Source organism: Amphiura filiformis, chromosome 8 (assembly GCF_039555335.1).
Source record: "Amphiura filiformis chromosome 8, Afil_fr2py, whole genome shotgun sequence".
Lineage (NCBI taxonomy): Eukaryota > Metazoa > Echinodermata > Ophiuroidea > Amphilepidida > Amphiuridae > Amphiura > Amphiura filiformis.
The window spans coordinates 37,151,756-37,179,307 of NC_092635.1; the positions used below are offsets into that span (position 1 = coordinate 37,151,756).

At 35.5% G+C, this 27,552-nt stretch overlaps 1 protein-coding gene across 1 annotated transcript in view; it reads left to right on the forward strand.

Annotated features, from left to right (window-relative positions):
* The window catches only part of LOC140158997 (UBX domain-containing protein 8-like), a 29,990-nt gene extending 15,291 nt beyond the window's left edge, over positions 1–14,699 (forward strand). Inside the window, exons 7-8 of the mRNA XM_072182297.1 lie at positions 12,042–12,116; positions 13,604–14,699. Of these exons, the coding sequence (XP_072038398.1) occupies positions 12,042–12,116; positions 13,604–13,795 (267 nt within the window). The 3' untranslated portion in view covers positions 13,796–14,699. The remainder of the gene's footprint in view (positions 1–12,041; positions 12,117–13,603) is intronic.
* The last annotated feature ends 12,853 nt before the right edge of the window (positions 14,700–27,552 follow it).

Consider the following 27,552-nt stretch of genomic DNA (forward strand, 5'->3'; position numbering starts at 1 on the left):
TTTTGTGATTTTGGTAACTATTTTATATTTATTTGTGAAATCCATCTCAACTAGGCATTCTAAATTGTACTCACCATTTACATCCCAAGGTATATTAGTATATCCACCTTGCACTTCTCGATATATATCCAGTTGAAGACAGAATATCAAAATTATGCCTCATTATGATATCACAGACTCTCACATGTGTATTCAAAATTGATGCTTAAATTTGACCTGAACCAATTGACCTATAACCTGACATACGGTGACCTAATAGCCTTTTCTTCTCCTAACAACACATTATAGTATTAAATTGACTAATGACTATGCATCCATTGTGTAAGTGTTTATTTAATTTATTCAGTGTTATATTTTGTTATATTATAGATTTTCTATAGAGAGTATAACAAAGGATTTAATGTATTCTATTCATGTACTCTGCTTGAAAATGTTCAATAGAATAAATTATGGTTTGTTATGAAACACACATCTAAGTTACTAGGATACAGTAAACAAAAAATATATAGGGCTAAAATGACTTACTAAAATGGTTTAAAAACACTTTGTATGTAGATATATTTTATAAGTTCATGACATGAGGTGATGAACATATTTATATACTTTATAAATTTGCATGAAAAAAAAGAAGAGGGGTACTGATGAAAATCAGGGTATTATTCCCCCTTAAAGTGACATATTGTCATCAATTATTATTTAATAATTGATAATGATAACTGTCTCTGATTTTGAAACTGACCAATGTATTTCAAAATTACTAAAATGAATTGTTGTAGCGTTAGCACAAACGAAGAGAGCAAGGGACATATTTTCTTCACAAAACAAATATGTGTATGCATATGCAAATAAGAAACTTGCCTTTCTATCAAACAAAGTGCACAAAAATACACATCAAATAAAGCAACAATCAAGTTATTGAGCAAACAACATATAAAACACAAAATAACAAAAAATGCTAATTATATAGAAATTAGTTTCCAGCATCTTCTTCACTTTCTGAATACCCTGTGTCTCCCTTAAGGTTATTAATTATTTTAAACTGTTGTGATTTGGTAGTTCACAGCATCTTACGAATGGTAGTGAGCTTTGGCAAAACTGCATTGCTCACTTCATAGCGGCGTGTAGAAGAATTAAAATATCACAGATATACTTTTATAGGTGCTGCGGTTCTTGAGTTACGTTGTAAAGAGGGCTGAAACAACAACACTTTTGTAAAACATACATAACTCATTAACAAAAATAAATTAAGCAAGTTTGCAAAGTATACCATTTGTAGAATGAACTTTTGCAAACCATCAAGGTGTTAATTTTCAATAATATATTGATCTAGATAATGAAAATCGATTTTTAGGTTGCTTCGACCAACAATACCTCGTCTACCCTTAAATGATATACCGCATTTACTTTATTAATTGCCCTGAGGGCGGTGCATTATTAAAAAGGGAGGTGTTTATTAGAAAAATTTGTAAGTGCATTTTTATGCAAGAACATGCTTTATTTAGTTAAATTTATGAACATTGTACTATAATGTGGCAATGGAAATGGAATAGGATTTGTCCATGCAATTTCAGGATCATGACATGGTGGTTTAAGCTTATTTACCATGCTTGCACGGTTCTGCCGTATGTGAGGAGAGCCTCGATCTGGCAGCATGCATGAATGGGAATTGAACCAGTCATAAAACATTCTGTAAAGTTATGTAATTCTTATGTGATGCCAGTTCGAGGCTCTCCTTGCATCATGGTGGAACTGTGCGATAGGTGAATGGCATGGAAATTTCTGCATTTCGGCAGGCATTTTGGTCACTTTTTCTGTGAATAATAGAAGGGTTGTTAAATAGAATAAATATGGTGAAAAGTTTTCCAAAACGTGGGACCTGCAATTGTGAATGACTAGTCACCAGCCCTCTTTTTGGAGAGTGGGATGTGAAGAAAGGTATGATCATGATCATCAACAGAGAAAGTAGTTGGTTCACTTGTTAATGGTTTGAAATTCAAGATGTTGGTCCTTTACCGTATTAAAAGGCACTTGCAAACATATACACAAATTTTGAATTTAACACAGAATTCAATTGGTAGCCAGTGAAGTGAGAGCTATCATAATCTTGTGGCAGAAAAAAATTTGGCTGTGCTTCATGTTCAAAGCTATTGTAAGCCCCATTTCTATGAATATTTCGCAACATTGTTGGGAAAATCCCCATGTTGCACAACAGTGTTGGGTAAATCCCCATTGTATATCATGCGCTTATTGCATGATGCATGTATTTGTGTGAAGTAAGTTCTAGAGTGGTCCGGGCTATGATATCTCGTGACGGAAACAAGTGCCTGTGGATGATTCCACAGTAACTTGCATGACACTTTTTTGCATCCTCTTTTAGTCACCTGTGGTTTTTATTCCCTGGACTTTGCAAAAGCAAAAGTTGATATTTTGATTGTGTATTCCCAGAAAAGATGAGAATCTTCTCTGATATTCCTTAGGTGTGTATGTGTATGTTTGTTCCAGTTTGGTTATTTTTTTTATTTTTTCCCATTGTCTGGGCTCCATATGGGGTACAGAGATGTAACTTAGTTGGGGGTAGCAGGGCCAGAGGTTCTCAACCTGATCAGAATTTCAGAACAATATATGACCATTATGTTGGTGATTTGCATAATAATAATTATTATATTATCATCATCATCATCATCATCATCATCATCATCATCATCATCATCTCATCATCATCATCATCATCATCATGTCATTGTCATTTAATTTTATTTATTTATTTAGTTAGTTTTAGTTTTAACCTTTAGATAAAGCGCAACAGCCAGGGACCCTGTAGTTACAGACTGCTGTCCGCTGTATTTTTTGTGTTGACAAACACAACATTCATGACCTGATGGTACTGTTAAGAGCTAAATGTGCTCTTCTTTGAGCATGACACTGAGGAGAAAATCGGTAACTCACATTACACAAAAAGTGGCAAAAGTGGGCATGATTTCAATTCAAAAACTTCTTCAAAGATACGAAAAGCTTACAAATTGAGATAATCAAATATATAAGAAAAACAAAAGTCCTGAAAAGCATCACAGAATGAAAAAATGTCAACCCTCATCAATAATAAAATCTTAATGAGGATGTGTAAATTTAGCACACAAATTTGGCTTTTTTAAAAAGAAATTTGAGAGTAAACATACATCAGTTAAACTGGAAGATGGCTCAATTCAAAGATCACATTGACCTTTTCATCAAATAAGCCATTGCCTAGATTTAAGTAATGAATTTTAGGATTGGTTTTGGTCACATGGTTTCCAAGTGTCCTAGTTATTTCCGATGCTTTTGTCTGTACCCTTTGTTACAAACCAAAAACTTGTAGAAAGCAGTTTGGGTTTTCATTGAAGATTCTTATATAATAATGTGACCCCAGAATTTCTTGGTTTTAAGTGATCTGATAAAAATAGACAAAAGAAGTCTTAAATTTCACAGTGTAATATTCATCGACCAGGTACATCTACATTTGAAAGTGTGGTTTAGATATCCAAATAATCCTAAAGGGATTATTTCTCTGTGAAAGAATGAGACAAATGGAATATTTCCTCCCTAGAAAACAAAAGCATTCTAACACAGACACTCTAGTGATGATATGGAGGAATCACTTGCATTGGCAAAGTGAAAGTATATGATTTCTGATAATCGTATACATAAAACTATACATGTAGTTCAACTTTTATTCAAGTTGGTTGAACAAAAGAAATGAGCAAGGGGGAGAGAGAGTGCATGTGGGGGGGGGTAGAGGGGAGAAAGAGAGGGGGACAAAGGATTGAAAGAGGGAAGAGGGGATTGGAGAGTAGAATGGAGGAGAGTATATGGGGATATGTGAGTGGAGGGGTGAGGAGAGAAGGAAGAGACTGGGGAAGTGATTAGGGGAAAATGAGGGAGGTAATAAGGAGGGGAGAGAGGGAGCCTTGGGGAGAGGAAGAGGTTGTGCTTTTCAGGAACAAGAAAGTAATTTATTATAATCAAATCACCTCCATCATCGCTTATTTTGCATACAAACAAACCAAAAGTTTTATGATGCTTATGGTTCAGACTTAATTGAAAACACCCCACCACCCGTGCAGATGTGATTGACATATTCTTTTGTATACTTCCAAAATTAACACCAAGGTATTATGATCGTAGGCAATTCTATAGATTTCACAACAACATGGGTAAATGCCCATGCTACATTATGTGCCTGTTGCATGATATGTCCTATTTCCGTTAATGATGCAATAATATCCCCTAATTTATTGCGCAAGTCACCAGAGAAACTGTCATGTGAGGAAAGTGATCAGCATATCTCTGCATGTACAATCATAGACCCTGCTATTTCCAGGGTCTATGGTACAATCAGCATCACGCGATGTCGCATATTTTTGGTGGGCGTATGCAAGTTGTTACTTTTTTGAAATTGGGCTTTGGCATTTATATTGATTGAATTTAGTCTTGAATGTCTGGTTTCACTGCATGTGTTTTGATAGAGGAGGTTCCATTCAGGAGTTGTCTTAGGGGATAGAGTGAGTGATGGGAACAGTCCTTATTTGTTGAATGAGATGACATTGCATTTTGAAAAGTTCTGATTGCTAGTCTTTGGCTAGTTGGAAGTATAGGATCCATATCTTCTTAAGTTCCTGTTAATGCATTTTGAAATAAATTGAACAAATATTCTACAAATGTAAAAATCTGTAGCCAAGTTAGTTGTACATATCTCTTTTAGCTGCATAGTTGTTTACATAACTGAAAATATGTCTCAAATAAGGAGGTGCAAGATAATTTAATGGGAATATAATGGTGTTTCTGGAATTAGGAAATGCTCTGAGCATGCTTTAAACAGATTAATTGAGTAGATCAAAGTATACTGATCAATATACCTTTTTTTTAAACAAATGGGACTTATGTTTTTCATAATATCTTATTGTTTGTATCAATCAATGTAGTTAAGGTAATACACTATTTTAAAGTGTTGCGATTTGGTAGTTCACAACATCTTGCGAATGGTAATGAGCTTTGGCAAAAATTACATTGCTCATTTCCTTGCGAGTGTAGAAGAATTCAAATATCACATAAATAATTTTGTAGGTCCTGTGGTTCTTGAGTTATGTTGTAAAGAGGGCTGAAACAACAACACTTTTGTAAAATGTACATAACTCATTAACAACAATAAATTAAGCAAGTTTTCAAATTATATAGTTTGTAGAATAAACTTTTGCAAAACATCAATGTGTTATTTGCCAATAATTTATTGATCTAGAGACTGAAAATCGATTTTTATGGTTGCTTCGACCAACAACACCTCGTCTACCCTTAATGAGCTAAAATGACTGAAAAGGTTCATTAGTATGTAATTTTTGCCAATATTTTAAAAATTATAAACATCCATACATAATTTGTTCAGGGTACTTTTATTTTGCATACTTTTGCCTTGAAACTAGGTCAACATGTTTCTAACATGGCTTAATATATTTTATAGTCTAGCTGCCCTCTAATTATACAAGAAATAATAATAACTAGGATTGAGATAGATCTATAATTGCTTGGACAATTTGGGTCACCAGCTTTAATGCAGGAATCACCTTCACCGTTGCTCTTTTCCAGCATGTAGGAAAAGTACAAGATGTAAACAAATTATTTATTAAATAAGTTACCATGGGTGTAATTACTGGCGATGCTACTTTCAGTGGTCGAGATGTGATGTTATTAATAGAGTTGGTGGCCTACATCCTATCTGCTGTGCCCTAGCAGGACATTGGTCAATGTTAAACATTAAATATTAAATATTAAATGCCAGGATCACAGAGGGTATACATACCTGAGAAAATGTATAATAAATAAAGAAATGGAGCACAGACAAACTGGTACTGTTCTGATTTTTACTCTAGTTTATAATGCCAGTTTGCCTGAGCTCCATTTCTTTATTTATTAAGTTGATATAATCCATAATCGTTTGTTACATTCACACATTCAGAATGTGAATATTTTGAATATTGTCAAGCTTGTCCACATCTAATTTATACTTAATATTGCATTTAACTGAAAAATGCATTTTAAAATTGTAAAACAAAATTCATGAAAATATAAAAGCAAGAGATTTATTTGCTTTACAAAATCAATGCATCTATAGCTGTGTGTCCTGTTCTAAATTTAAACTCCCCAGGTGAACATATCATGGGTTGTGAACACACCATGTTTTGTGATGTTGCAATAATACCCTCCCCCTACATAGAACAGGATAGAGCAATCTATTGCGAAGTGAAATTAACTAGAAAAATGGCCACCAGTTAAAGCCTTAATGTACGATTTCCTTCAAATTTTAAATTTGTTATTATATACTCAAAATGCTGAAATAATGCTAGTAATAATTATCGGGAAGGGTTTCTGTCCATTTTGAGCTGAAATAACAAGTTAAGTGAAAGAAACCCAGCTGGTTATTTTGGCCGCAGTTCTATGGGTGGACATATAATGTCATAATTCTTGAATCAGACATTATGTCGAACTTTGCTCTGTTGACCTAGAAACACAACAAATCTGGCTGATTAGGTGCAAGTTGGGACATGTGTAAAAAAAAAAAGGAAAAAAAAAAATTAGGTTTGAAAAGAATTAACCAATTTCATATTATAAGATCGTACATTATGACTTTAATATATAATATATATAATATATGACCCATTGCAGCAACAGCAGGCCCGTCACCATGGGGGGGGGGGTGGGGGTAGGGTGCGACACCCCCCTGGCCAGCAAAAGGTAAATCCGCCATCAGCAAACATTTATTTCCCGACACCCCTCCTGAGGAAATGGTCTAGCGACGGTCCTGAGCAAAAGGTACATTCCCACATAGAGCAATTGATTGCGCAGTTAATTTATGACCCATTACAGCAGAAGGTACATCCCCACATAGAGCAATCGATTGCGCAGTTAATATGCAGCTCGTTGCAGCAGCAAAATGTACTTTAATTCAGCCAGACAATTTCTATAGATATTGGAAATTAACTCTCTCCCGCAGGTGTCAACTGCAGATACGAGTTTTTCAAAACATTTAGAATTATTAATGTTCATGACCATATTTGGAAACATCATGGAAAAAAAAATGCATTAAAATTAGTACAAACAAGCCTGGTAATCTTTTAGTGGTTCTTAAGAGAGCTCTTTACATTTTGAGAAAACATCTCAAAACATGGTACTTTTTATATTGAATCGTTCTATGTGTACTAGTATTAATCATTAAAATGCCAAATAATGTCAAATATGATTACATGCTGTCTACTGATGATAGCACAATATTATGTTACATGCAATTCGAAATTGATCGCTATTCATACACTTTCGCGGTAAAATTGTTTTGAATCCTTTTGTTAATTAGCTTTGTTTTGATCATTATTTTTCCTCTCCTGATCCTTTGTATTATTGTTGGCCTATTAGTAAAACTTCACCCTATTAATTGGCCAACATCCTTCCCACTCCCCTATTGCAATGTTTATTTGCACAACATCGTCATCATTTCTACATTACAGTCTCCCAAAATTAAAAAATGGGGAGGGGGGAGGGGAGTGTGTGAGTTAAATATGTATTTACAACTATTAAACAGTAAAATACTTAGCTTTAGCGATTGCATGCATGTGCTATTGTGGCAAACAAATTCCAACAGGATTGTAATTCTGAGATATTGGAAATTAACATAATTTGCAAAATATGAAGGAAATAGATTTTATACATATCTTCACTCTGGAAACCACAGTTGGTAACAAGTGAAACAAGTAGTCACAAGTATCATTTCTTGTGGTAGGAACAAAATTGGCTTTATGTCCTTTTAATACAAAACTAAATTTTGTAACCCATTTCTGTGAAATACTTCACAACAGTGGTAGGATGAAAGGGAAATCCCCATATCACATGACTCATGTATATTGCATGATATGCCATGAACATGTCTAGCTTCATGATTGGCTGAGTGCCACACATCTAGCTTCATCATTGGATATGAGTGCCACACGTCTTGCTTCATCATTGGATGAGGCCCAATCATTCCATCACATGTGCATTAATTATACAACCTTGTTTCTGAGAATGTTGCGCAATATTATTCTGTCCCCAGGTACTAAATTTCTGTGATTGTTGTGCAATAAATATCCCCGCCCAGGTTAATGCAATCTTATTTGGCACCAAACCTAAACAAATGTTTGATGCGATAGAAGTGAAATATTTCTAGACTGCTGTCATTAACTTGGTTAATGTATTACAGATTTGATTATGTGGGCATGTCCAGGCCCGTATGCAGGATTTTTTTTTTTGGGGGGTGCTGATTTTGAAAAAGTGGACTTTCTTCCAAGGGGGGTGCGATTTTGTGAAAAGTGGACTATCTTCCCAAAATTTGGACATTTTTTGTCCAAAAAGCGTAAAATTCTGAAATTTTGGGACTTTTTGTATACTTTTGCAAATTTAGGGGGGTGCGACCACACCCTCCTGTGTATGGGCCTGGGGATATATAAGATAATTTTTCCATCAAACAAACAACAAGGGACAAGAAAATATACATAAAAAAGCCAGATGTTAAAGGTGCAACTAAAACAAAAAAAAGACAGAACCAATGGTACAGATGATACAAGATACAAGAACTCCGGGCCCATAAGGTGCGGAGGGTGTGATGCATCCCTGACCCCTCCCCCTCCTCAACAAAAAGGTCCACTTTTTTATGGTTAAAATGTATTCAAGAAGGATAATCAACAATTAAACTGTCCAAAATAGCACCAACATATCTTATTTTAGAGATTGACGTCCAAATCCATGTAAGGATTTTTAGGGGAGCTCCACATTTTGGAAATTCTGCACCTCTCCACCCCCCCCCCCCCCGCCACACCACACAAAATCCAGAGAATTGTCAAACATTTATTTTTATGTTTCAATGTTTATTCATTTTTATTCATTTCAAAAGACAAAAACAAATAAAGTCAATCAAGAACAAATCACAAAAAGGCAGCAAAGAAATTGGTTACATAAAGTTATGCAGTCGCTGTTGCTGTGTACTTATAAAGCAGGAAATCTTCTTTGATTCTTTATAATAATTATGGTTTGCTGGATGATCAATAAAATTAGAAATTGCCATAATAAATAATGAAAATGCAGAGGTATTTTTAATTAATTTTTATTTTAATTAAAATTAATGACTGATAACTGATACTTTCAAAAAATTGAGAAAATTTGGAAAAAAAGTACCCATCCATATAACATTGTATTTTTTGGACACCTATATTCTTGTACATAATTTACAAACAAAAAAGTAAGTTGTTATGTAGTTAAAGGAGGATTTCGTGATCCTAGCATCCTTTTTTTATGACATTTTTCAGTAGATATCCACGAAAAAAGCTTATTTCCAACATTTCAGTTGATTCCGATTTTGCGTTTGTGAGTTATGCATGATCAGATTTGGCGATATTTTTGCTAAGCGAATTAATCTGCAAGAAATATTTGGTACATAAACATTATGTAGCCAGAGGTATCCAGTGGTGTAAAATCTCAACTTTTTTGGGAAAAGTGGGGGATGAGGCTGTGGATCACGAAATGCCCTTTAAATCAGAAGCAATTTAAAAACAATACTTATTTAAAAGGGCATTTCGTGATCCACAGCCTCTGTATCCCCACACTTTTCTGAAAAAAAGTTGAGATTTTTATGCCACTGGAAATCTCTGGCTACATGCTTATGTGCCAAAAATTTCTTGCAGATTAATTAGTTCTGGTATACCAAAACAAAATTACAACAGTGGCCTATGGAGCAGTGCAATATACATCATGCATAACTCGCAAACGCAAAATCGAAATCAACTGAAATTTTGCGAATACGCTTTTTTCGTGGATATCTACTGAAAAATGTCGTAAAAAGAGGATGCTAGGATCACAAAATCCTCCTTTAGGCGGTGAGCTACATAGTAATGGCAATAATTCTATTCTCAAAATGTCCTACTTTGCACTGTTTGGATTAGATTGTGCGACATATAGGACAACAATGAACATTCATCCATATATAACTCTGTGCATCTCAGCCATCTCTGATGACTCAGGAAATTTGACATTGAACTGCCATGGCATCAAATTGATTGACTTTTGTTGTACCATATGGGTGACTTAGCACCATATTGTAACATTTCCATATAAAATAGATTAGTATTTATTCTCCATAAAATGTTAACTTTTACTGTCAGATATGTCCCCATTTAATTTTGAGCCAAACAACAAGGTACAGCAAAGAAAATGGGAATTTACTACCAGGGCCAATGTGGCCAATACAGGTCACTCCATCGGTTGTGTACGGCATGATCCTTTGATGTCTGTATGACCGTCCTACTGTTGTTTTTTATATATATTTATATATATATTTATATATAGGAAGCAAAGAAGCGAAGAATAATTAAAATGTCGTAATTGAATATTTTATTACACGAATTTTCGGGCCTCGCCCTTCGTCAGGTGACAAAAATAGTGTTGTGAGGCCTACACAAGAGAAACATTTAAAACATGATTAAAACGCGAAAGCAGGTGAATGGTGGGAGCGACACATGAGCGACAAGCGGTAAAGCGTATACAAATACAGCGCGTTAAACATGTTTAAGTTGGAAAACAAACTTCGCAAGAAGACGGAAAAAATAATTATAAAATGCATAAACGCTGCAAAGTAGTACAAAAAAAAAATTATAGGCGTCGCAAGCACAAGCGTAAGCCTAGGTAAAAAGCGTAAAGCGTATACAAAAAAGAGCGTTAAACATGTTTAATTTTAAAAATGCACGCAAAACGGAGAATACAAAAAATATATAAAAACGGGGCGCACGCGAGCGTAACAACCGAGGCCTAAAGGTTGAAACGCGTGGAGTGAAAAGGGGAAACCGCGCGAAAAAGTATAAGAAAAAGGGAGCGCTGAAGAAAATTATGATTAAAATTTAAAACTGTTGAAACTAGCATTGAGTCCATTGGGTTGAAGGGTGCCGAGTCTGAAGATTAATTTGTATACGCTTTACCCGCTTGTCGCTCATGTGTCGCTTGCGTGTCGCTCCCACCATTCACCTGCGCTCGCGTTTTAATCATGTTTTAAATGTTTCTCTTGTGTAGGCCTCACAACACTATTTTTGTCACCTGACGAAGGGCGAGGCCCGAAAATTCGTGTAATAAAATATTCAATTACGACATTTTAATTATTCTTCGCTTCTTTGCTTCCTTCATCAAATGTCGACGCAGTTAATTTTCTATATTTATATATACATGTATTGAATTTATTAAATTCAACAACTTGCAGCCATATGCTGAATTATTTATCAATTATGATGAAATATTTAAAAATATTAGTATCACACAACTGCACAGTATTGCACTCAAAAAATTAGAAATGGCCATGATAAATAAAGAAAACAAAATTAATATATGCATAACACATAATTACACAGAAGCTGAGAAAAATGTCATGGCCAATGGGGGGTGGAATTAATTTTCTTTTAAAATTAAAAAAGGCAGCAGGCTATTTTTGTATCTGTGTGTTCTGAATTTGAATGAGCCCAAAATGAGCGTAAAAAAACAATAGTGTTCATAAACAATATTGTTTAAGGTTGAAGGTTGTAGTTTTTAGCCCCCGATAGAGAGTCTATAGAGAATGGGGAAGAATTAAATTATGTTGTAAATATTAAAAAAAGTAAAAGAATGAAATTGGTGGTAACAGGCACCCAGCCCAGCAGGACTTGAAAAATATAAAGGTAACAAGCCCAGTAGGGCTGAGGATGCTGGTTTCCATAGCAAAAACTTGCAACTAAATCGAGTTCAAATAAAGCTTAACAGCATTTGACTGCATTCAATACTAGAGGGCACAATACTAATCTACAACTATACACATAGAACATGTAGAATAAGCTCTTGTGTATAATATTGTTGGTGAATTTTTGTAGAATGAGACTGGGCTAGCCTGTTTCAAGTTACGAATCATACACAGTTTATTTTGACTTGTTTTACTCCTTAATAACAATGGATATTTTCCTGATGTTTGATTTCAGTGTATCACAGTAGCCATGAGAGGTGTAACAGGAAAAGTCAAAAAGAGAAGATTTTTATATACAAACCAAGTGCAGGTGAGACAAAAAATGCATGTTGAGGTCCAGGACAGATTAAAGCACAGTTGTTGCATGCTTCTAAATCACCCGGGGGGTTGTTATAAGTGCCAATTTATCATTATTTTTTAGCAAAATTTGCAAAACTGTTTCAAAAATTGGTTTAAAAGCAGGTCTGTTTTTTGTTCAATTTGGTTTAAAGTTGGGGTAGTTTTTCCCATCCAAACCAAAGTTGAGACCCCCTGGAAAATCACATGGATGGGATCATAACGATCATAACTTTAATTGAGAGAAACTTTTTTTTACTTCATCAAACAACAGTTTTAATCTTTGTGTAATTAAAAACGACAATGCCTATACATGCTACTGAACAGTTCATCCATCTGTATGTGGAATATCAATTACTCTGCAATACTGCCCTCTATGACTGGAATAAATTTGTTTTGTCCACTAGCTAGAGGGCTCACAGCTACAACAGCCAGGGCAGGACAACATGCATGGGGGATCAGTCATGAGTTTATCTTGTATCTGCTTGACTTTTTTTCCCTGATGGAAATTACCAGGGGTTTGATTTCGGCATGGGCCTGGTAAATTTTAATTTGGCGGGTGTGCTTTTATGTGTTTTGCATTTTACAGATGATACGCCTGTGCTACACATGCAAACCTGTGTAACACTTAAAGACACAATTTGTAGTCCGGGCTTTTGCCTACAAATACCACTATTTTGCTTTGGTGACACCAATATTGGGGATTTACCACAGCATTAAGCACGGGTCAGTTATGAGTCTTACCTCTTTTATGATGCAATGTTATCAGTTTCGCCGTCGAGCAATGATTGAAGGAGGAAATAGGAAAAGTGATCCGGCCCAGGAATTGAACCCAGGACCTCTAGTCACTGTTTTTCATGCTAACCTCTTTTCTTAAGACATCCTCACGAGTTCACTGTTCTTATTCCATTATTAGAGAGGTTAGTGTACCATCATAAAGTTCCAGAAAGTTATTTTGCTTTTTCATCCTTAGGCCTATATGAAAGCATGTGCAATCATGGCAGAGCAATTGAGTGTTGCCTTATCAAATACTTAGAGAATAAACGATAGGAATTTTTGTTTTTACTATCCTCTACCGTTCTTACTATCCTCTACAGGCAGGTCCAATATAAGAGTAGTGGATTCTCATTCTTAGTTAAATATTATTTTAATAAATGCAAACTATTTTTTTTACGCAAAACTAAGTTACCGTCATAAAAACTCCCCTTATTATAAAATGAATACAACTTCATGTATTCTATTGCGCATACTGCTAACACGTGCGCATATTCCGCACTAGTCTACGCACACAACACGATACATATGCGCACCTCTACAAGCGTGTTACGCGTTATCAACACTCATGATGACGTGGGGTCGTCTACGGCCTGATAGACGGCACCCAAAATCATGCGATTGTCCGATGTGTCTACGAACTAGACCACTCCCACTGACTAAGAATTGTTCTTATTAACCACACAGGTGCTAATAGACTGGATGACAAAACAGGGATATCACCCTCAGATATATACATTATGTACCACATACCCTAAGAAGGACTTATACCAGCATGCATTGCAATCTTTAGAAGAAATGGGTATTGTCAGAGACACTTTAGTTGTAGTGGAAGAAAGAGAGGAAAGATTACCGGATGAAGATATGCTTGGATTATGATTGCACACTGCAATGCACAGACTGAGAAGGTTATGGCAGAGTTCTGACTGTAAAACTTGGCTGGTTATTATCGTTGGTATGTTATGGATCCTGAAAACAAAAGGTTGGGTATTGCAAGTATGTCACATTTGCGGTCTGCCAACAGGTGGTTATAGCAACTCTCTACTTACCTGTCGCCAGCACCACTGATAGTATCCCATACTACGCGATCAGCATCACATACACTGTGTGTTATCAGGACATACCCAACCTAGTTGTGTTCCAATTACGCTATAGCAATGTGATGGCAGCTGACATGCTTACACTGCTCAGGCAACTGCCATCTCCCGTATTCTGTACTCCCTGGTTATATCTGGACATTTGCTGCAGCTGGAGGATTCTCAAAATGTAGGTCGGAGTCCAAGAACTCAAAAAACCCCACAAATAACTGACAATAATATGTATTCCACAATAATCATCTCAATACTTGGTAGTAGGTAGATGTAAGGTAGGGGTGCTAGTAAGGGGAACAGAGGGGTGTTTATTAGGTCAGAAACTGTACTTTCTTAGTATTTACAGGTGAATTACTAAGGTATTGATCAACATGCATATTTTAAGGGTTGATTTTTATGATTTATTCATAATTGGGAAAAGTGGCGTTGATATAATTATGACTTTTTTGGTTATTTCTATTTTGTGATCAATATTTCACCAAGTTAACCAGTATATTTTCATATAATATGTATTTTTTCATATAATATGTGACACGATCTGGTCCATGGGAGCTAAAGGCGGCAAATTTGAAACTGAGATAAAGGCAAAAATATGGAGTAAAAAACCATAAAATAAATAAGAAAATACACATCACAAAACCTCATAACTTTAGAACCAAGTATGCTAGACCTTTGGTGTTTCAGTATATGATAGCCTACAAGGTAATAATTATAGTAACTCAATTTTCAGAATTGCCTCCTTTGGCCCCCACTGAACAGATCGTGTCACATATATATAATATGTAACCATCGGTTACATCGAGGTGAAACAAATGGTTGCAAAATAAATCACAATTTTATGTTGTAATAAGCTCTGCAAATGATGCATCAAGCACTTTTTCCTGCAACTGAAATAACTCTTGTATTATTAATAAATTCATAAATATATTATTTCAAAGAATATAATTGAATATATTATATTAGATAAATATATAAAATATTTCATTAAAAGTATCTTGAAAGGATATTATTGCCAGCAATGTAGTTATGGTTCATGCTTTATTTCTGTTACTATCTAACTGAATCAGATCAGATTCTTGCTTACAAATGGAATAAATCTAATTCACTTCATGATGAATGCATACATTTTATTACATTCATGTTGAAAAAAAACACCCGCAGTGATTTATAGTGTGCTTCGCACAGGCACAACGCCTAAACGTTGATCCACAAGCCTCAGCACACTTTACAGGTTGTCGCTGACCATTAGTTAAAACAACAAATCAGGGATTTCAACTCAATTTTCCACGAGAGCATACTAGGCACCGCCAGGGTTCGAACCCGCACCATAGTCGAACGCCCTTAACATTGAACTAACTTGACTGCTAACTTGAAAGAGATCAAACTTTTTAAACAGAAATATACATACACTTTCTTGCCCAAAATCTTGTAAGTGCCTTTTGTATTGGGTTATTCCAGTTGAAATCCATACACCCTGTATGGAACATATGACTTAATCCTTCACACAGGGAGTGTGAATTTCAAAATGTGTTACCTGAATGAGTGATGCCATTTGAAATTCACACTCCCTCTGTAGAAGATTAAGGTCACGTCTTCCACAGGGTGTTATGAATTTCAACGGGTATAACCCATTTACAACTCAGTTTATAATTGTGTTATTAAATTGTACTAAGTTGAGCATCTAAAGCATTGTATGATAAAATGTGATATGCTCAAGAGAAATGAGTCTAATGTTGACATTTAACAATTACAAAAAAATATTTTTGTTCATTATTGTCATAGAGTCCAAACTCCAATTACATTATGAGTGATTCTCTAACTTTAAAACGAAGTAAAAAAGATTCATCACCTGTTTTCAACAACCTTACCTCTCTACAGGACAGGAGCCAACCGTTGTTAATCCATGATGAATCCACACTTTCAGAAAGCGTATATACGAATGAAAGTTAACGGAAGCATGCATACATGTTATGCATGAACATGTATGGGTATACACGGTTACAAGTTGAATTCAGTATTTTAGAGGTAGCGGCCAAATGTTGCCATTTTATTCTGTAGTTTTATTGCGGATATCAACAGAGAATCGCCAGTCTTTTTATTAGGCTGAATGGCAATGATTAACTGACATTCCTTATGAAATAATTTTATGAATTGGACAATCTTTCACTTGTTTTTGAAAGGAATTCAATCATGTTTCACCGCTGTTCATCACTGTTTAACAACTTGCGTCTGGCGTCCGCGTCATCTGCATGGTTTACTTTGCCAAGCAAGGTCAACCATACAGATGACGTGGATGCATCATTGTTACACTGTTATGAATAGCGGTGAAACATAATTGAATCCTAACTCAAAATCAATATAAGCGACATTAGACTCATTCAGATTGACCATGTAAATAAGTTATTTGTAATTATAATAGATTATAATATAAAAATATGGAGATATTTTATTCAATAGCCATAGATGAACAAAGAAGCAGATGCAAAGCAAATTTGCAACAAAAAAAACAAACACCTTTATACTGTGATCAGCTCGTAATAGGTGGGACTCATAATATTGTGGATTGATACAGATTGGTGTACACACAGCTGGGCGCAGCACCTACACAAACTGCGCTTTGCGTATTGCGTGACTGACACACGCTTTTGTGAATTTATGTGTGTGTAAGTTAGGACTTTATTGAATCGCACATTAACAAAAACTGAATAATTCTCACCTATTGCGGGTTGATCATAGTATATTACTCCGATTGTACAACATCACAGGTGGTATAATACAAGATTGCCACAGATGCAGAGTTAGCATAGCAAGTTTGTCTCGCACACTTCATGGAGTGATTGGCCCTTGAACAATATTGCACATTTGATGTACAGGATGTATCATACGTATCAATATGACAATATGTTAGTATATACAATAAGCATGACCAAGACTGCCACATCAAAATGCAGTATAACATCCACCTAATTGGTAGATTTATGTAATAATAGGTCATAAAACTATAAATTTTACAACAAATCTGATGGGTATCAATAATTTTTTGATACAGCCTGTATGCATGTATATCTGCTTATATCTGCTGCTTTGCTCATCCACAACAATAGCTACTTTTAGTAAAAACATCCATTTGAATGACCACAGCTGCCAACAGCGTGAGGATTGTTCACATACACTGTGTGATGAACGCCAGCGTGTGCTAACATGGAAGAGAAACAACTCACTCGTGATTGGTTAGTATTTTCATTAATTATGCAAGGTCATGCGTTCAAGTTGTATTTTGATGTTATGATCGTGGTCAGATCATGTACAGCTGTTGGCAGCTGTGTTCATTCATATGAAATTTTTACTATAGTGTGTCTTTGTTGAAAAATATGAATATAGAAGAGTTAATAAAGTTATATCAGAATGAAAAGTTGCTTTGTATGAAACCATTGATTTCTTTAGGTATTAGTTTAGGCTAAAAAAATAATGCTATGTCTCAAAGCCCATGGCAGTTTCAAAAACAAGTGTGGAATGAGGCTTTTTTTAAAGATTTTTATGTTTTTTAAAGATTTTTTTGAAACTTTTTGATGTCATTTTCGAGTGTCCAAAAGTACACTGCATAAAATTGTGTTTAATTTACACAAATATCAATTGTTTTATACCTAAATAAATGCAAGTACCGAATCAAGTAACTTTTCTTCCAAATTTTTCACACAATTTCATGATTTTACGGCAAAAACTAAATAAAAAAAGGAAATAAAAATGAATTTGCTGCTTCAGCTGACATGGACGGGCTTAGAAAAAACGAATGCACACAGCGGCTTTGAGACATAACATTTTTTTTAGCCTTATCCTGGTTCAAGTTATTTATTTAGAGATGGTGGCAATATAGATAGCTGAAGGAGCACAAGCATTTTATCCCTACATTGTGCAGGAGGAAAAGCTAAATATTGGCTGAGGAATAATAGCATGTTCTTGTCAAAGAGATTAGACCCTGTCCGTATGCACAAAACAAGTTATACCAGGTCAAACGTTATCTGATCTAACTATGGTGGTTCGACTAAGGGAGGGATCCTTTTACTTTTTATTTCCTCCTCCACTCCTAACAAAGTCCAAAAGTTAAACTGCAGCCATCTAATGTTAAACTACAATGTATTTACTATTAACAGGTTCTACAATAATAATAGAGGATAAGGTATGTTTTTGTCTCGCCTGAATGTTCAGGGAGAGACTTAGTAATCACTATGGTGTGTGTGTGTCCGTGTGTGGGGGTGTGTGTGCGTGTGTGTGTTCGGAAAAAGCTTGTGAACGCGTTATCTTGAGAACCGTAAGTGCTATGATGATGAAACTTTATAGGGGGTAGCATGACCAGAGGGTGTCGACCTGATTAGATTTTGAGCGCAAAATATGGTAATTAAGTACCTAATTTGCATAATTTATGCGTAATAAGCAAAATACCTTGTGAACAGATTATCTGGAGATCCGTATGGGGTACAGTGACGTAACTTGGTGGGGAGTAAGCGTGGCCAGATGTTCTCGACCTGATTAGACTTTCAGCGCAAAATATGCTAAATAAATACCTAAATTACATAATTTATGCGTATATGATGCGTATCAAGCAAAAAAAACCTTGTGAACAGCTTATCTGGAGATCCGTATGGGGTACAGTGACGTAACTTGGTGGGGAGTAAGCGTGGCCAGATGTTCTCGACCTGATTAGATTTTCAGCGCAAAATATGCTAATTAAGTACCTAATTTGCATAATTTATGCGTATTTGATGCGTATCAAGCAAAAAACCCTTGTGAACAGCTTATCTGGAGATCCATATGGGGTACAGTGACGTAACTTGGTGAGGAGTAAGCGGGCCAGAGGTTCTCGACCTGATTAGATTTTGAGCGTAAAATATGGTAATTAAGTACCTAATTTGCATAATATATGCGTAATAAGCAAAATACCTTGTGAACAGATTATCTGGAGATCCGTTATGGGGTACAGTGACGTAACTTGGTGGGGAGTTATGGCCAGAGGTACTCGACCTGATTAGATTTTCATGAGGTCAAAGGTCACATACAAGGTCAAAGGTCAACTGAGGTCACCAAATCTTTTAATAATTAATTTTCAACTGTGCATCACATATCCCAATAACAGCTTGATCGGTCATGTAATTAAGGAAATATGACGACTTTAAGATAGTCGCTTTCTTTGTAAAGTATAGCAAAGTAGCACTTTCAATGAGTGATAACTCGTAAAGGAAGCATCTTTCTGTTTTGATTTATTTGATGAAATAGTTCTTTGGTATTGCCAAATATGATTTTTCAGCGCAACATACTTTTTCCAATTTCGTGAGGTCAAAGGTCACATACAAGGTCAAAGGTCAACTGAGGTCACCAAATCTTTTAATAATTAATTTTCAACTGTGCATCACATATCCCAATAACAGCTTGATCGGTCATGTAATTAAGGAAATATGACAACTTTAAGATAGTCGCTTTCCATGTAAAGTATAGCAAAGTAGCACTTTCAATGAGTGATAACTCGTAAAGGAAGCATCTTTCTGTTTTGATTTATTACTTTGATGAAATAGTTCTTTGGTTTTGCCAAATTTTTGGAAGGTCATTACGGGGTCATCCGAGGTCACTCAGGGGTCATCTGAGGTCAAGTTATTAAAAACTGTCGTATGGGCATGAAACTTGGTGGGTACAGTCATCATTTAAAGCCAAATTTTGGAAGGTCATTTTGGGGTCACCAGGGTCATCTGAGGTCAAATTAGTAAAAACTGTCGTATGGACATGGAACTTGGTGGGTACAGTCAACATTTAAAGCCAAATTTTTGGAAGGTCATTTCGAGGCCACCAGGGGTCATCTGAGGTCAAATTAGTAAAAACTGTCGTATGGGCATGAAACTTAGCACGAGGGGTACAGTCAACATTTAGAGCCAAAATTTTAGAAGGTCATTTCAGGGCCACCAGGGTTCATCTGAGGTCATATTAGTAAAAACTGTTGCATGGGCATGAAACTTGGTGGGTACAGTTACCATCGGCCAGATAATCGTGCCCAGCCGATAACCGCCAAATTCATTTACCTCTCTACCAACAGTTATCGCAAAAGCAGGCGGTCACAAAAGCAGGCGAGACTCGTGGTTCGAGAACCGCCTTGTATTATGTTTATACCAAAAGATTATTCCTTCTAAGTGGGTCTAATCTCCATAGTTAGACAAGGTCTAAAGTTAGACAAGGTCAAACTTGTTTTGTGCATACGAACCAAATAGTCCAATAAATTCCCATAACAATCATGCAAATCATGTTAAATTTGCTTATAGCGTTAATCATTATAGGCTATGGAGGCATTTCAACAGCACCCTTATTTGGTGGGAAAAGGTCGTTGAACTTTTACACAGACGTCAAGTTTAAGATTGCTTGGACTTGGTTAAAAACACAAGCAATGTATTCCTCTAAAGCAAATATAAAAATATTTAGAAGACTACCAGTGGAAGCTAGTTGTCGAACACATATGCGTACTAAACTCGGCCACTGACATGAAGTTGCCCCAACAAGGTTTGTCCCCCCCCCCCCATAACTGGGCACTGGCTCCCTTGTGGTTACACCACTCTAGCCAACAGCTCACAATTCTTAAAAGATAAAAACCTGTCCAATTTATCTTATGTTTTATCCCAATTCTTTCCCCATGTGTAAACACTTATACTTTCAATAACAATCCATAGGTAGTTACTGATCATCTGTATCCCATCTATTTGACAGTTGCTTGACCAGGCCAGGATTTGATTATAATTTAAAAGGAAAGCAAATTTCCTATTACAATTAGTCTGGCCGGCCACTGCAAATTAATGTGCAGGTTATATCTTGCATGTTTGTAAATAAGTTTGGATCATCAAAACAACAGGATGGTTAGATTGACATTTTATGAATAAACTGTCACATTTTATTTGTTCGTTCATTTGCCAGGCCAATTTTAATTTTGTTTTTCAAAAAGGGGAAAATTGGATACAAGACCAAATGAGGCTCTATGAAGAAATTAAAGTTCCAATTAAAGTTGATATTAGGTCAGAAAACATGCAGGTGAAGAAAAACAAAATCGAAGGCAGACACGGAAGTGGACGTCCACCAACATCTTGGACTAATGATGTGAAGCTGATTTCTAACCAAGGAATGCAAGGTGCAACGCACTTGGCATCAGATCGAGTAAGATGGCGTACTCTTGTGAAGCAGCGCTACAGAGTGTCACCTGACACAGAGAGAAATTAGGCCTAAATACTAATGAAGTAATCTGCATTCTATCATGAAGAACACTGAATTAAAAAAAAAACTGCATCAATTTCAAAGGTTAGTTTGTTGCACTTTTTTAAAGTGAGTCTTGGGCATTATTGACTTGTTTATGTGTGTTTATATTTGCAAGAGTTTTTATTTGAGACAAGAAATAATGTTACACAAGTAAAAGTTTTTTCTTTATATTTCATTTTATTGCTACCCTCTCCATCACAAATATAAATATAATGGTAAGAATTGTTTGAATATCCCCCGACTTGCTTCCAACCTCATTCCAGAAGCTTAGTTCAATGACATATCTAAATGCAAAGGCAAATAACATTAACAATGAATTTGATCTTGTCTTTGGGGATTAGAATACTGTATGCTTCATAAGCTTGGATATTTTATTTTTATGGGAGTTTCTGTTCATAAATACTCATGTCCCTTAGTAAGACACTCACATATATTTTCTAAACATAGCACAAAATTGAATTAGTGAATGGAGAAACCATTCCATTTTTCGAAGTTCTTCCATAATTATTTTTCAAAACAATTACATTTTATATCATAATATTGTGACATACTGATGAATGACTTTCATGTCAAACAGCAAGCATTTTGGTTTACATGTCTTAGCCTCACATGTCCTACAATTCACACATCGGGCTATTCTAGTTGAAATCCACACACCCCCTGGAAGACATAACCAAATCTCTCACACAGGGGGTGTAGATTATAAATGGAGTCCCCATTCAAGTAAAATTGAAATTCATACTCCCTGTGCAAAAGATTAAAGACATGTCTTCAATAGGGAGTGTATGGATTACAACTGGATGAACCAATTATAGGCAAATCATAGCATTTATGATACCTGTACAATACCAAATTATTTTAATTGTCTTCATATATAGAAATGGTTGGATAATCAACCACATGATATAATAATGAAACACTAAAATGTCTGATTTTCTTATATAATATTAATATATGACATTATTTTGAGCATTTATGTAAATTTATTGTTTCGTTAAGTTAATATTACTATACTAGTGATATTTCACCACTTATGAAGCACTTAGTCACACAACTGACATCTGAATGAATGTATCTGGGTCATTACAATCACTTGTTTAAATTTGACTTTCACTACAGGTCTTTCAATTCATTTTGTATCCATCATGGAACGCTCAGCACACTACACTACACTGCAGCGTAGCTGGAACCTTTCCTGACCAATCGCACTTCTGGATAACATTAACGAGTACATTGCGTCTTGCATGTATGTGATGGCTATGTTCCATGATGGCCATGTTCCATGATGGCCACAAATTAGGCTATTCCAGATAAAATCCATACACCCCCTATGCAAGACATGACCTTAATCTTCCACACAGGGAGTGTCAATTTCAAATGAGATTACCTGAATGGGTGGCTCCATTTGAAATCTACACCCCGGTAGATGTCTTCCATAGGAGCATCTGGATTCCAACTGAAATAGTCCATTATTTGAAAGACCTATAATAGTTGACGAATGATGCAATGAGTACAAAAAAATCACTTGCCTATATGTACCATACAAGGTGAAATATTTTTTGAATTCTTTCAAAACACAAAATTACACATTTGATTTCAACCCAGACTGACCCATACACAACAATAGACCCACATCAAATCAATTAAGAAATACTCTTAGCAAACATTTTCCAATCATAGTTACCATATTATGATGATAATAGCAAAAGAAACTGTATAAATCAATTTATTCTTGTGTAGTTTTTCAAATTTGAAATCTGCAACTACAATTCATTTCACCCCAAGTTTGGTAGTTGTTGTAACATCAGTACTATAACGTGGTTGTGCTACACGCATGCTGACAAACCGCTCTTATATGCAATTTTGCATTTGTATAAGCTATGCGGTATTATGTTAACACACTATTTGATACTATGACCAGTGAAATACATACCAAATTTGATGCGAAACAAAGTGCAATTTATTAATTAAATGAACCATAAAAGTTCATTTTTTATTTCTTCCGTGGTCCAGGTATGTGCTCGGCGATCGCGTAAAAGTGGCAAGGTCTCCTCCCCTTCTACATGCTGACTACCAATGGGTCAACTGTCTTGTTGTCAAGACCACTGTTCAGCCAATCAGCGTGCCTGTTTAACATTTGTGTGTTAATGCTTGTGTACGCCTGGCGCACACCCCAGACCATGGAAGAAATAACAAATTAACTTTAGTTGCTGTGAAATCAAAGTGAACTTATCAGAAAATATACAGTACAAAATTAACATAATTTAAACAAAGCTTGGCATTTTTTTCATAAATTTTATTTACAAAATAAAAAAATCTGAATCTAGTAACAATGTTACAACTTTCCAGATTATGAATATATTAAGATTTTTCACTACACAATTGACTTAAAAGTGACTACATCTGCTACCCATTCACAAATTTACACCTTGACAGAACCTTAGAACTGTCGTATGATTTGTGTTTTAACCTCGTATATAAAAGGAAAAGGTGTCTTGATGTCAGGGGATTAATATACATACCAGTATACAAAATTATGTGTACCACTTTAACACATATAATTTGGCAATACAATTACATCAATTAGCAAAATGTCCAATTGATAACACACATGGTTTTTGAAAAGTTACGTAGTTCCAAGTCAGGAAAGGTGTGGGAGAGCTCTTCATAAATACAATGATTTTTTTTTAAAGTTTTAATTTTTTTTGATTGATCTATAATAATTTGTTTATGATTTATACCTCGATGTTGGGGTGAAGTTACATTTCATCTCTTGTCATTTTGCCATCAATTAAAATATAGAAATACTTACATAATCACAGCCCATCAAATATTAAACAAGTTCCGCATCCAACAACATTTGAACAGAAACTCTTTCTGTAAGTTTGCCTACCAATTTGAACAAACAGGTCAGCATATAAAACCAATCAAATTTGACATGAATGAGGGCTAAGCTATCTCTCACAAATGTCAAACTCGTAAGTGCACTTTTTATGTAATCTGCACTAAAAATAAGTAAAATGTGTATATCCATATCAAAACGCACTTGTCGGCAGCTACATTGACTCCTTTTGTTAGTAACAGCCAAGTAAATTTTAATCAAATAAAACATAACTAGGTATGTATCAGCCATATATTAACAATGAGAGAGCATTCCTAAAGCACATGACTCTGAGATTATTCGAATTGATCGCCACTTGAGATGAGTTTGGTATTTATGCCTAGTTATATGTAAAAAGATACAAATAGACACATGTACAGTCAGTCTACTCTGAAATACAAAGTACCGATGGGGATGCACACATTGTGCAGACTTTGAAGGCACGCATACCTGCAGCAGAGACGCAGCACTACGTACTGTATACGCGCATGTTGTCACTTTGTACTTCAGAGTGGACAAACTGTATCAGCCGACAAGGGCATCCTTTTGATACGGATGTACACAAAGAAGGTTTGAATATCACCATCACAAACATATTTAAATCATTTTGATGCTTGTCACTATCTATTTCTATGCTATATTCCTGGTTGAGAAGCCTTATGGCATATTCTGAGTAAAAAGACTACATACGAGGGGGTATCAAAAAGTTTTAGAAATCGCCCAGAATTGAAAGAGCTATATCAATGAAATTTTGTCAGTGCAATCACTGGTACTTATGTACACTATGATGCAAAAATGGTCTCATAAGAATGTTTACTTTTTTACAGGCGCTAGATGTCAGTACCTGCCTATGTAACCCATAACTAGCAAAATTGAGAAAATTGACGATGTAGCATGATTAAGTTCCATTTTAAGGGTTACAGTGCCCAAAAAATTTGTGATGAAATAAAAATTCATTTTCCAAAAAGCAACAGTGACAATATCGCAATCACCACCGAAGATAACTTTCATTTCATCATCGATTTTCTAGGCACTGCAACCCTTCAAATGCAGGATCTTAATAACCCTGCTTGCCTCAATTTTCTCAATCTTGCAGTTTATGCGCAGTAACTGGGGCAGCAGGTTATTAGCATCTAGCGTCGCCCGTAAAAAAAGTAAACATACTTATGAGACCATTTTTGCACCATAGTGTACATAAGGACCAGTGATTGCACTGACAAAATTTCATTGATATAGCTCTTTCACTTCTGGGCGATTTCTAAAACTTTTTGATACCCCCTCGTACATCAATGATATAGAAACAGGTGCAAGATTGTCAGCAGTTTTTAATATTTTACTTTATTTAGTCATTTCGCTTGTGTTTCTAGAAATAAATGTTATCTAGCCCACTGAAACAAGGCAGCATTCATATACAGTGGAGGGATAATGGATCTAATCTAACAAAAAACATCTTTTCAATGATGTTATCAACAAAGAAACTTAAATAGTAGTAAATCCAATGTTTTGAGTGGGGCATAATTTGTTTTTATGAAATTGATAAATAAATATTTACATCAAATTACACTAACACAAAAGTGTGATCAACTTCTCTCAATTCAGGAACTGAATAGTTAATTTTTGCTTTAAACCAGCCAATATTTTATAATTTTTGCATATCTTGTAAACATACTATAGATTCTTGTACATGATCCAAAATGACATAATTCTGACCATCTTGTAGTGATCTGCTCTGTTGCACTTAATTTAGTAAGTGTGAAAGTCACCGACAATATGGCCATTCCAGTTAAATCCATACACCACCTATGGAAGACACAACCTTAAAACCCACACAGGGAGTGTAGATTTCGAATGGAGTTGCCCATTCAGGTAATCCCATTTTGAAATTCACACTCCCTGGGAAATTAAGGTCATGTCTTCCATTGGGGGTGTATGGATTTTAACTGGAGCAGCCTATTGTGTGTCAAGACAAAGAAGGGCACCAAGGCAAACAAGTAATGAAGAATACTTTAAAGTTGACCAAAGACTGGGGAACCAAGGCCCAAACTGAAAAAGGGCAGGCAATGGCCTTAGTGGCTTCCTTAAAATTCAAGGCAAATTATTTCCATGGCTCTTTACAGATGAACAGATTGTCCATACAGCCTCAGAATTGAGAATCAAGAATCCAAGTTATGAGATCTGAAGCACAGGTGCACAACATCACCTTGGCGAGTCAGTGTCGTCAATACGCATTTCATAAGGTACAGCTTGAAAACTCGCTAAAAGCACTGGTGTACATACATTACATATATGTTCAAAGATGCTGCATACGTGTAGATGTACATGCAAAACAGCTGCCTCAATGCGTGATGTCACCAAATCGCCAAGACGAGAAATAGTGTGGATCTAGCCTTCAATTTAAATAATCAAAGTCCCCATGTATATTACATGCTATGCCCTATGGTAATACCTTACTAAAGCACCCTGAATTTCTGTTTTTGCTTTCAAGACATTCATGTAATTCTATCTTTGAAATGGCTGGCCTATTGCAGCTTGCCAACTGATTCAATCTAACCCAATGGCCAATAGATGAGTTGACTTCTGATGTCAATGCCTGGCAGTATGCGCACGCATCATCACAATTTCCATTGTTTTTTGCCTGGCAGTATGCGCGCGCATCATATTTTGTTCAGGGCTTGTGTTTTTAAAACTCCTGCCACATCACAAGGCTATTGAACAGTGTAGTGGTTGCATGGGGTTCAGTCAAGCATATCGATATACCAGTCCCTTGCCTTTGATGATAAACATTGAGGTCAACCCATCTATAGAGCATTCAGCGATAGAGCCTTCCATGTTTGCCTTTGATTGTCTGTGCATACTTTTCTCAGCTGACAGCCTGTTGTACTTTCAAATATATCAGCGTAATGTCGCATGTTTGGAGTTTTAAGACGTTCCAACTTCTGAGTTGATGTTCTTTTCTTGAAGACACCTGTATTGGCATGTCCTTTGCGAATGGGGACAGAAATGAATACAGAATACAGCACATTATGTCCCCATTCAAAAAGGACATACCACTGACTATACAAGTGTCTTCAAACAAAGAACAGTAACTCAAAATTGGAATGTCTTGCAACTTTACGTTCATTATGTGGAAACAGGTCACATGCATATTATACTAAATAAATAAAGTAGCTAATATAGAGGAAAGGATATGGAAATATGAATAATTACGTCAATCTAAATCCAATAATGATTGGTTCTAGATGGAAAATTAACATTTTAAAAATAAAAATATGAACAAATTTAGATCAGAACTTACAATATGAAAACAAAAGAGAAATATTACATTAGAATACATCAGAATTAACACAAATATATTTTAAACCTGAATAATATTTTGGTGTGCA